This window comes from Cynocephalus volans, chromosome 9 (genome assembly GCF_027409185.1).
Source record: "Cynocephalus volans isolate mCynVol1 chromosome 9, mCynVol1.pri, whole genome shotgun sequence".
Taxonomy (NCBI): domain Eukaryota; kingdom Metazoa; phylum Chordata; class Mammalia; order Dermoptera; family Cynocephalidae; genus Cynocephalus; species Cynocephalus volans.
Window position 1 is genome coordinate 61007949 of NC_084468.1, and position 12868 is coordinate 61020816.

The 12868-nt window shown below is 36.1% G+C and overlaps 1 protein-coding gene across 2 annotated transcripts in view; it reads left to right on the plus strand.

Annotated features, from left to right (window-relative positions):
• SLC4A4 (solute carrier family 4 member 4) overlaps positions 1-12868 on the plus strand; it is a 355627-nt gene that overhangs the window by 264596 nt on the left and 78163 nt on the right. For both annotated transcript variants that reach the window (XM_063107589.1, XM_063107590.1), the window contains exon 14: positions 3295-3566. In XM_063107589.1, the coding sequence (XP_062963659.1) occupies positions 3295-3566 (272 nt within the window). The remainder of the gene's footprint in view (positions 1-3294; positions 3567-12868) is intronic.

Consider the following 12868-nt stretch of genomic DNA (forward strand, 5'->3'; position numbering starts at 1 on the left):
TAAAACTTTTTTATCTTAAGAAAAAAGTGTGTTGGCTTAGGAGTAAAAACAAAAATCATGTTTCTCAGCTCTTATTCTGATTCTCATTATATGATAATGTAAATTATCTCAATTCCTAGAACTCAGTTTTTTCTGTAGTGTACTTAGCTTATAAAGACATGCACAGGATTAAACAGTGAGGTTCCAGACACAAGGGAACTGGAGGGAATGCAAAAGCTGTTTTCAGAAAGATCCCAGAATATCTGTAGAAAATAACATTCTACCCCAGTGTTAATAATCTCCTGCTCTGGTAATGTATTCCAATTCCTGTGATTGGGTGAGAAGAGGGAAACAAAGGACAATGACTTTAATTCCCACCCTATCTTGACCTAAATACAAATCAGATAGGGGAACAATAGTATACACTTTTTTAAAAGACCATCCAAGATTCAAGAGATTTGATTTCTGGTCCAGCTCTGCCATTAAAACCTTGACACTGGATAAATGACTTAATTTCCATTAGCCATGGTGTCCTCATCTACAAAATGAAGAATATTTCACAAATTGGTATCTGTATCAGTGTTCTTCAAAAATGTGTGTGTATATGTATCTTATATATGTATATATATCTTTATAGCTCTCTCTTTGTATATAAATGTAAAATCCCTTTATTATTTATATAAAGAGATTTATTATAAAGAATTGGCTCATGCAATTATAGAGGCTGGCAAGTTCAAAATCTGCAGGGCAGGCTGGCAGGCTGGCAGGCTGGCAGGCTTGGAGACCCAGGAAAACCAATGTTCAGTTTGAGTCTGAAGACCATCTGCTGTAGAACCAGGGAGAGCTGCTGTTGCAGATGAAGTCCAAATGCTGAAGAATTCTCTCTTGCCCTGAGAGAGGTCAGTCTTTTTGTTCTATTCAGGTCTTCAGCTGATTGGATGAGTCCCACCCACATTATGGATTGCAATCTACTATACTCAAAACCCATTAATTTAAATGTTAATCTCTCCAAAAATATCCTTACAGAAACACCTGGAATAATGTTTAACCTGATATCTGGGCACCAAATAGCCCAGTCAAGTTGACACAAAGTTAACCATCACAGAACCTAAGGAACTTTTAATTCTAATATTCTATAATTTTTGGCTATCACAGAATTAGTCAACTCCTGGTTGCATGTGATATTCATAGGCCAATATCAGTAACTGTCTCAGTCAAGTCTTAAGCTACAGGCATGCATTCATTCATCAAGCAATGTGCCAGGCACTGTGCTAGGTAGAGAATTTGAATTGTATTCTAAGAGCAGTGGAAGCATTGAAAGGTTTTAAGCTGGAGTATCTGATTCACATTTTATTTTTATTTTTTTTATTTATTTTATTTTTTTTTGTTTTTTGTTTTTATTTATTTATTTATTTATTTATTTATTTATTTTTAATTTTATTTTGTCAATATACATTGTGGCTGATTATTGCTCCCCATCACCAAAACCTCCCTCCCTTCTCCCTCCCCCCCACCCCCCCAGCAATGTCCTTTCTGTTTGCTTGTCGTATCAACTTCAAATAATTGTGGTTGTTATATCTTCTTCCCCCCCCCCCCGGTTTGTGTGTGTGTGTGTGTATGTGTGTGTGTGAATTTATATATTAATTTTTAGCTCCCACCAATAAGTGAGAACATGTGGTATTTCTCTTTCTGTGCCTGACTTGTTTCACTTAATATAATTCTCTCAAGGTCCATCCATGTGGTTGCAAATGGCAGTATTTCATTCGTTTTTATAGCTGAGTAGTATTCCATTGTGTAGATGTACCACATTTTCCGTATCCACTCATCTGATGATGGGCATTTGGGCTGGTTCCAACTCTTGGCTATTGTAAAGGGTGCTGCGATAAACATTGGGAAACAGGTATACCTTCGACTTGATGATTTCCATTCCTCTGGGTATATTCCCAACAGTGATTCACATTTTAAAATATTGTTTTGGCTGTGGTGTAGAAAATGACTTTGAGCAGGGCAAGCATAGATGTGAGTAAAGATATCACTAAGGAGGTTCTTATCAGGCAAAGACTTACTGGTGGCCTAGACTGGGTTGGTGGAAGTAGAGAAGGAGAGGTGATGCCTTTGGGAAAATATTAAAATACGTTGCTAATAGTTATCAGAAACTGATTTTCTAAAAGCAAGGCTGTAGAGCTTCAAGTGTGTATGATCCTTGATTTATTTCTTTTTCCCATGCAAGAAATGCTACTATCTGCTTTTTTAAATCACAAATAAATTATGAGTTAAAAAAAATCATTGTACACTCTACACATAATTTTTAAAGTATCTATATGACATAGTAAAATTTTAACACTTGACCTGTCTTTTGTAGTTGTGAATGCTGAATTAATTTACTTCTAAGAAAAGGGAAGTGTTTTGAAAGACAGAGGCCACCTTTAAATAGAGATGGCCTATTCTAAGTCTGCTGTAGGGTAAGCACAGACAGAAAACAGGTGGTCACAAGATGCTTCATAACCAGCTGTAGCAGAAGGATATAAGGTCTGTGGGCAAGCTTCATGAGAAATGGTAGAGTCTGGCTGCAGCACACCAAGACACACACTTGATCTGACCACAGCCCACATTTCTAATCCCATCTCCTCCTGTTGGTGGCACTGTCCACAGTGAGTGTTACACACCATGTTATGCCACCTGCCTTTTTAACTACTCTTTCCTCTTCCTGGTCTGACTCTCCTGGGTCTGACTGGGAAGTCACTACTTATCTTTGAACACCTTGAGATTTTTTTCTGCAACTTCATCTGTCCCTCCAACCAGAATTAGTTACTCCTTCTTCTGTGACACTACCACTTAGTATCTTATAGTGTGATTATGTTTGTCAGTTTGTCTCCCTCAGTGGACTGTGAAGACTCGGGGACAGAGAACTTACTGATCTTAGTGTCTACATTAACCAGTAAAGCTCACAAATATTTATTGAACACATACTGGGTACCATTGTCATGATTTCAAATTGGTCAGCCTATAAACTCTATGAAGGCAAGGACCATATTTTTGAATGAGAATATTAATGAGTTATTCACAAACAAATGGTATGACTACTTTCAATGTACTTTTCTCAGACTTCTGGAACTATTTCTTTGTGGTAGCATAACAATATCAGTAGGCCAAATTCTTAAAGTTAGTACTTCCTGGATAAAATCCAGCTTTGCATCTAGTGGCTAAAAGTGATCTTGTATTTTTAAGAGTCATTCTACAGAAATTTGGTAGTTTTATATTTTTCTTTATGTGCCATTGAGGAGGAGTTTAAATTCCTTTCTTTCTTCTTTCCAGGGACAATAATTTTGACTATTTGGAGTTTCGCCTTTGGATTGGCCTGTGGTCAGCCTTCCTGTGTCTCATTTTGGTAGCCACTGATGCCAGCTTCTTGGTTCAGTACTTCACTCGTTTCACAGAAGAGGGCTTTTCTTCTCTGATTAGCTTCATCTTTATCTATGATGCTTTCAAGAAGATGATCAAGCTAGCAGATTACTACCCCATCAACTCCAACTTCAAAGTGGGCTATAATACTCACTTTTCCTGTGCTTGTGTGCCGCCTGACCCAGGTGAGGACATCATGCTCAGTGTTTGCTCTTAGCCTGTGTTAGAGGAAGGTGTAGGCTCTGTGCTTGAAAATTTTCAACATGGTATTATGATCCTGAGAAATGGATCTTATTTTATTTTCTTGGAGAAACTATGCTACTAAATTTGAAGTCTTATTGCCTGAGGTATCTTAGCTATGTGATCCAATGAGGAAGTGAAACCGGGAGCTCTGGAATGTGAACATAGTCAACCCAATACTTTGAAATTAACTTGAACTACAGTATTTGCAGGGAATTAATGTGTACGTTATTCTTGATTTTATGTGATAAGTGAAGAAACCGAGATACATACATTAACGGATATAAAGATGGGACAAACCTAGTCCTCTGTACTTCTACCCCGTATTTGGCTGCTTCTTATAGGTGTGGGAATCGCTTCCTTTAAGTAAAGTCTAAATAGACTATTTTAAGCTTATAGAAGAAACAAAGAACATACTAATTCACTTTATGTAATTTGAGGCATGAAATTAAAATAGAAATTCAGCCTGGAGTTGCCTAGTGATAGAGTCTTACAGTTCATCTCTACTAGACAATGTAAATAATAAAAGAAAGGAAAAGAAGAAACAAAGAAGGAATGTTATGTTTGAAGAGTAGATTTATATTACAGAGTCAGGAAAGACATAAAAGTGAAAGTAACTTCTGGGTGAGGAATAGGATTCTATACATCTTAGCAATTTAATACCCATTTTGCCAATCAAGAGTTGACATCAGAACTTTTTCACAAAAAAGTGTTAAACTTAGTATTTGGAATGTTTTCTTGGAGTAATTTTCCATTTTTTAATATGGAAAGCATTTGAAAAAAATACACTGAGTAAAGTTGCTTTAGATCTGTTCTAGTAAGCATAAGGGATGGACGTTTGTGTCAGGTAATTAAATGGTAATAATACTAGCGATCCCAAGTTATGCAATTAGTTACAGGATTATGTCCCTTAAAATACAAATTGATATACAATCCATACTTTTTGACCTAGGCCTTGTATCACCAGAAGTATAGCAGTGTTCTGAGGGCTGTGTAAAAACCTAGGGCATAAATGTGGGACACGTTCATACAATATTCACTTTTCGTTATAGATTCGAGAAAAAAAAACCTCTTAGTGATAAAACAAATGTGGTTATATTATACACTAAAATGCAAAATGCTTATAAGTTTAAAGAATAAGCAAGATACTAAGAAGAATTTTTATGCTTGTGGCAGCCTGTGTGATATTACTCCCAGATATTTTGGTGGAACAACTCATTCTTCTCTGCCACTTTGGTGGAGAAGTGTTAGAAGACTGACATGCATCTTTAGTGGTGAGAGAAAAGAGCACACTACCTCTCCCCAAACTGGTCAGTCAATAACACTGATGAAAAGACAGGGTATTGTTGGACTTTGCACTCATAGATTCTTTTTGTCTTGTTTAAGGTAAATCAATACACATTAAAATAAAACCCATGCTTAAAAGCAAAGCAGAAAGAGGGACAAAGTAGAAATTTAAAGATTCAGGCAAACATGAATGATATATAGTTAATAAAAGCCTAGTAGTGTTCAGATGTATACGGATTTAAAATATTTCATAATTTAAAAAGTGCTTGGAAAAGAGTAGGCAGTCAATATGTAGTATACGAGGGCATTTCAAAAAGTTCATGGGTGAACTAATGGGTTCTAATGCTATCTACCCTAACTGAGCCATTGTGCAATAAATGCGTGTATTGAAACAACACACTGTACCCCACAAATATGTACAAGTAAATGTTAAAAACAAACAAACAAAAAACAACAAAAACTTAATGGGAAGATTCTTATTATCTTTAAATTCTATTTTTTCATGAACTTTTTCAAGTACCCTCATATTATTATTATAATAATCAATTAAATATGCTCTGCAGAAAAACAGATGTTAGTGTTACATAGCTATGGAGAGATCTTCCTACTTCTATGGAGAGAAGGCAGGTAAACCCCTCTATAACCACACAGTTTGGACTTTCAGGGAAGTTTGGACATTCAAAATACTGGATTCATAGGCATATTTAACTGTGGGATTGTGAACTTTACTTTTCCTTTATTTATTTCTATCTATGTGTATATGTTTATTTACTTATGAAAAAGACTGTAAGCTGACTTCTTAGGCAAGTTAGAGTAATCATACACCAAGGATTTCTAAAGGAAAAAAAAAACCAACAAAAGCACTCAGCTATTCCAAGGTTTGAGGTGTTCATAAAGCCAGATGAGGGCTTTGTCAGCACACCTGTCACACAAAAAAACATCATTCACCTAGTGTCAACTCCATACCTACCTGAGACTAATGGAACTTGCCTTTGTTGTTTACTTACTGGATGCTAGCAGAGAAGGTATTATGAAACCAAGGAGGACATATCTGAATGTGTTCAAATTGTAAAAAATACAACAATGATTTTTCATGTATCTTTCCTTCCAAAAAGGATCTTTGTTTTGTTGAAAAATGATACTAAGAGTTAACCAATTTTACACATGCATGGCACGAGCAGGTTTACGTGGTGATTGCTTTCCTTTTGACCTGTTTGTCCAGATTGTGTAAAAAGTCAGTCCTGAATAACTGAGTTGTCATGAAAGTTCTCTGATGATTCCTATTGCTTCTAGGTAGTACCAGTAAAGCGGTGCAGCAGGGCTTTGAAGTCAGAAAATCTTGTGTTCAGTCCTAGGTTGACTAATGCCATGTGTGTGAGTTTAGGCAAGTTTCTTTTCCCAAAGTAGCTTAGACTTACCTTCCATATCTGTAAAATGGGGTTAGTAATAGTACCTACCTTACAGAATTGTTCTGAAGAAAAAAAGAGCTATTACAGATAAGCACTTAAGACAGTTTCTCATATGTAATACTTAAGTAACTAAATGCTAGCTGCTATTATTATTGTTGTTTTTAAAAATGTAGCGTTAGTATTTAGCCTTTAAGTGTGACTGACAGAGCAAACAAACCTATCTTCTTCGTCCTCCCTTCTAATTGTTGTTGGGCAATTGGGCTGATCTACAACAAGACTGTTGTTGGTTGCACCTATTATTTCTGGAGTTGTCCAGATGAGTAGCATTCACGAAAGATGTGTGTATGAGGGCTTATTTAAACCTGTGGAGATAAAATCTGTTTGTGGTTTGGAAAAAGGCAAATGGATATTTGCATTTTCATGACAATCTTATGTTTTACAGAACCCTAGAAGACTAATGCTTATGTATTTTCACCATAAGCTTAATACTTTTGAGAACCTTAATACTTCCACATGACCTTCATACTTTTTAATAGCAAACTGTGTAGATCTACCATAAATTTAATCCTTGATAGCAAACTGGCAGTGATAACGAGAGAATAATAATATGGTTGCATATACAGCTCGAGTAAGTATTCTAAAAACAACAGAAGACTGGCCTTTCATCACAACATGCACTCTTAGTAAAAGAATTCAATCAATGAGTCAATAATATTTAAACTGGCGGATAACTTGTTTTTCAACACTGAGATAGTATGTAACAATGAACCAGCAACTGTGCAGATGGAGTCGTGATCCTGCACACTGAGAATTGATTTTACAGGAATGGAAATAGAGGTCACTAATCACTAAGAAAACTCTCTTCATGGCCACAATATGTTGTTTTTTGTGTTTTCTTACGGCAGCATTTCCTCTTCTCCTCCTTCCTGATCTTTCTTGTTCTCACTTGATTCCATAAAATCTCATCACTTCCTGATTTTCCTTTTCTTAATACGTATCTCTCTCTTTTTTTCACCCCAGCTATTGTTTGGTAGCCCAAGTCATGCACTTGGGTTTACTGAAGAATTAAGGAAGCTCAGTTGTAAGTGCTAAAAGGAAAATTAGCTTAGGAAGTCTGACATATGTAGGTGGATACATGGTTCTTGTGCTAAAATTCCCTTTTCTTAGAAATGGGATAGCTATTAATTAATGTAAAGGCAATACATGTTATATTTCCAGCTGTGCCATGATGGTTAAATGGCAGAAGTATGTACGAAAGAAGATAATTCGGTTCAAAAGCCGAAAGTGAAAGCTGAAAGAGTATTCATTAGAAGGACAATACACAATATCTTATTTTATCACCAACATTCCAATTTAGAAAACTGTTAGTGTGAGAAAGGGTAAACCATATGTGCTTTGGAGTAAAGAAAACTGAGTTTGAATTTCAGCTGTCACTAACTAGTAGTGTGAGCTCTGAACTGTGTTATTAATTGTGCCTACTCTTAAAGGTAACTATAAAGATGAAATGAGGTAGTATAGGCAAAGTTGTTTGGCACCTGATGGACACTGAGTAAAACGTTGTTCTTTTTCATATTTCTTGCTGTCCTACAAGATACCTCAGTCAGTTTAATCTCTTAGTTTTTTTTTTTTTTTTTAAATGGGTTCAAACATTGAATTTTCCCAGAAGTTTTCCTAGGGAAAGATACTAACTGGGTTTCTACTGTAAGCCTAACCCACCCCCAAATTAACAACCAGTGTGTTGTGGTAGATAAATATGAAACATCAAAGCTACATTGAATGAAAAAAAAAGTTTAGGAGTTCAGTGTGTTTTAGTTATTTAATACTATTCCACTAAGTCTCAAGATTACGAAAGTGTTGTACACTATGCAAGGTCATGTAGAAATGGGTTTTAAAGTCCTAGAGGTGGGGTGTTCAGTTTTTCTAAGAAGAATCTATCTAATTCATTCAAAAACATAAATGCTAAAATTTTGTAAGTAGGGAACAGGACATGGACATCCTTCCTTCCACTCACCTTCTCTTCTCTCCCCTGATCTTTTGTCCTTCATCCATCAACAGAAATTTACTGAGAGTCTATTTCATTGCTCTTTAAGAATTGTGCTACTTGCAGTGAGGTAGAAAACACACACACACACACATTTACACACATTGCTTTTTATCAAATGTATTGTTTTAAAAGTAATGTTAACTATTTTTTTAATGAACAGAAGTCAGATTTGCATTTGACCCAGACTTTAGGAATACATTTCTACTCTTGTACTTCTGTTCATTTGCCTAATGCGTTAAGGTTGCAATGACTATATACTCAAGGGCACACTAATATTTTGGAAAGGATCAAAGTAAATTTTCTGACCAGGCGTTGGTTTTATATCTGGAGGGGAAAGAAGCCTTGCTAAAAATAATAAATTGTAAAATGCAAGACAGATTGCCTCAAGGGGTTAGATAGTAAATTGTTAACAGAAAGGATGTATTTTATTGATTTGTTGTTGCCTGTTCCTGGGAGAACATGCTTAATAATGGATGAATGATTAAGAGGAGTAAATCCTTTCTCAGGTACCGAGTGTGTCACTGTCTGTGGTATCTCAAAGTAAAAGATTGCCTTTTCCTTGGTGTGAAATTGTGAGACCAAGCCAAGTAATTGGAAGTAGCTATGGCTTCCATTTCCATACCTTTACTTTATTCACAGCGTGAGGAGGCTTTCAAGTGCTCTGAAATAGTTGTCGTCAGAGTGGGCTTTCAATATTATTTCTTTCTAAGAAATTTTTCTATTATCTTAATATTATGCACCAATATGGTTTTTTTAAATTAATTACTTTTTAAATTGAAACATAATTGATTATACATATTTGTGGGGTACAGAATTGACTATCAATACTTGTGTACAATATATGATGATCAAATCAGGATAATTAGTGTATTCATAAAACATAATTATTCTTTGTTTCCATTAACCAATTTCTGGCTAACCCCCCTCTCCCTCCCCCTTTCCCACAACCAATATGTTATAGGCACTAAAAAGAACTGGATCATGTTTCTTGTGGTCCCATATTATACTCAATATGTGTTTCATAATTAGAAAGCCCATTAAAAGAAAATTAGGAAGTAAAAGATAATCCTAATTTATCTTCCATGAACTGTATCATATTATATGGAGTTTTATCTTCATTGTGTGTTATTTCCTCTTCATAAAGTAGGTTTAAATCATAGACTGATGGTAAAACAAGGAAGTACAAGTTCTCCTGGTGTAGTGTTACTCAGGCCTGTGTTTGTAAGATTCCTTTACCAGCACAGTTGACGTTTTATCATTCATAATAACACAGTCTTTTGAGAAAACCACTTGAAAGACCCATCATTTTAGTTTCCTTTTACTGTTGTAGCCTGTGTTTTAGCAGTTTCTATGTAATGATTGCAGGAATCAGAAAAGGGGAAGCAATGAATTTGGATTATCACCAGACCTAGAAAATTCTCTAGATTTGCATTTATAGAAAACACAGATTTGGAAAAGTTTATCCAGAATAATGTCTATAGCACATCCTAGATGTAATGATGGGTGAGTATGGAAAAGAAGTTTCTGTGAAAATAGTTGCTAAATATGTCCTAGTAGCAGACCAGCTCTGTAACTTCCAGCAGAGCATCGTAGGGGAACTTGTGAAGGGTGCCTGTGGATTGAAGAGTATCATAACTTGAACTTGCCTAGTTGCAGTGAACATCTTAAGCAATAAGACTTGGTAAAAAATACTTTGGAAAACTAAAAGGATAATAGGAAAAAAGCAAAGAAGAGCTTACTATTAATTTTGTTTGTTTTAAGACTTAAGGCTGAGACAGTGGCAGGTAATTCCCCTAAGAGGTACTTCTCCCAGAGTTTTCCTGATTCACTTTGTCATTCCTACAAAAGCCATTTTTGCCCTTTTATTGACCTAGAAATTTAAAGTATAAATATTTGAATTTATCAAGAGGCAGTAGTGTGCTCAAGTTATTCAGGACCCTTATATAAATCTGACATGACCATGTAGCAAGAAGCTTATTCAGTTTTATCCTGTACCTCTTTTTCAGTTACTCAGTTTCCTCAAGATATTGCTTAAGTAGAAGAGAATAAAGCATTAAAGTTTTATTATCATAGAGAATGGTCTGAACGTTTTCCTTGTTCACATCAGGTTAATCAGTTCTACATTATTGTAACCCTAAGAAACTACTCATATGTTGAGGTTACAGATTCAGATTAGGTTAATATTTATTAAGCACCCTCCAAAGGCCAAATACTTTACTAGGGGATTTTAATAAAATGTATTTTAATAATGCAATATATGTATATTTAATCATGAAAAAAATCTTGAGAGGTAGCTGACATTCTTCCCAGGGACAAGTTCTGATTTCTCCAGGTCCTAGAGCTGGTAGCAATCTTAGCTATCATTTATTTAGATCTTTCCTGGTACTGGACACTGTGCTATCAATTTTGCCTACATTGTGTTATTTAATCTGCACAGTAACCTTATGAGGTGGATAGTTTCATACCCAGGCTCACAAATGAGGTTTCTGTGATCTTGAGGACTGAGGTAACTTCCTCAAGATTTTGTGGTAGGGGGTTTGAGGGCATAGTGCTCAGAGGTGCTGGAGCCAGAATCCATGCCCAGCTCTCCTGCACTCCTCTGTCTGCACTGTGATGTGTTGTGCATCAGAGCAGACACATCTGCCCTCCATGACCACCTGTTGCTTATACTTTACCTCATGGCCTCAAGTGAGCTTGTGTGTATTCCTGATGGTACAGTCCTGCTCATGTGTAAAGCAGATGAGCCATGGGGTAGTTCCTGGTGCCAGGTCACTAGAAGAAAAGAGGTCCAAGCTTTAATAATGCAAAGGATATTCCTTGTGCAGGAGGTGCACCAACACTGGCACATGGATGTCACCTTCCTTTTCTGCTCTTATCTCCCACAGCCACAGCCATACTTCTCTCATTAATAATAAAAAAGGAAAAGCGAGTCTCAGATGGAAAAGTCACAGACACATTTTTGAATGTCTATTACTGACAATTTTCATTTCCCTGCTCCAGAGGATCTTCTAAAATTTGATACATGGGAAGGAGTAATAAAGTGAAAATCCAAGAAACTGAAAATGATCAACCTCTGGAAATTCCCTTAAACCAAGTAGGGGACAGAGACTGCCCCAGTGATAACTGGCTAAATCTAAATTAGCTAGATTCCCAGGGCAAGGAGTTCTTTTGCTTCATATGCCATGGTGCTGAGCAAATGGCAAAGAGAGAGGGCAGTGTGTTTGGCTTTTCCATTTGGCCTTTCCAGAACCCTAATTAAGGATATTGCAGATTCCGTATAAACAGGTCATTCTGTGATTGGTTGCCAAAATACTTGCACCATATGTCTGGATCCAAACGGTGACCTATGAGTCTTATAGACCAAGCTCCCAATTGGAACTGATCATTTTTTCTTCTGTGAGCCTAAAGAAATTTACTTTTGATCTTATTTATGGACTCTACCATATCCTGCCAATATGTATTTATGGAAGTGCTTTTTTATATATATATTTATTTTGAAGTCTTTCTTCTGAAGCAGCTGCTTATTGAAATAAGCAGGGAAAGTATTATATACTTTTTACTGTCCTTTTGATGATGGTCTTTTGGGATTTTGAGAGCCACTGTGCTTTAATAGCTTGTCTCAGAGGAAAACTGAAAAGATAAAAGGAATTTAAATGAGCAGAATTGATGTGTATCCAAAACTTGAGAGCAGTTACTAAAAGTTCAGATTGGAATCCTTCACAGAGAAGGAAGCTTGAATATCTTTCTCCCTCACTCCTTACCCCTTATTTTTATGAAAAAAAAAAATATGGTGCAAAAAGACCTCCAATCTTTTGTGACAGGAAGCTTATAAAATTGCATTAAAGAATCTAGCTCAGGAAGAGCAGCTTCCCAGAAACCATCTAAATAGGGCCTGTGATTTCACATATGCTGTTTTTCTTCAAAAACTTAGACAGATCAGACATTTCAGCTCATAGTTGAGAGACACATCATCTAACATTGGCGAGTACTGTCCCACCTTGGATTCTGTGGCCACATAGATCATCTTGATTTTGGGAATTAGGAATGCTGGATAGGAGAAGAAAGAATGCTGAGCAAATTCTTCGTACCAACTCTGCTAGGGATTGACTCTGTAATCCTGGGCAAGTAACCTGTATATCTTGCTTCTGAGTCCCATCCGTTGTAAAATGGGTCTAATATTATACCTATTATGTGCTCTTGGATGGTTTTAAATGAACAAATGGAATAATGTGAGAAAATGCACTTTAAGCTTTTTAGTAAAAAAAAACCTAGGTTTTGGGCCAAGCATCCTTTAGCCTGTTTTGATTCTCTGTGATCTATAATGAGACAATAAGCATACAGTGTACACATGTGCTTGTTTTACTGCTGAAATAGGGAAGCTCTTGCAGCAGCTAGCTCTAGGTTAATAGTTTTACAATCCAGAACCTTCAAAGATCAGAATGGATTGCAAAATTGAGCAAAACTAGGACTCAAGCTAAATATTTTTCTCTTTTAGTCTGTTTTCCTT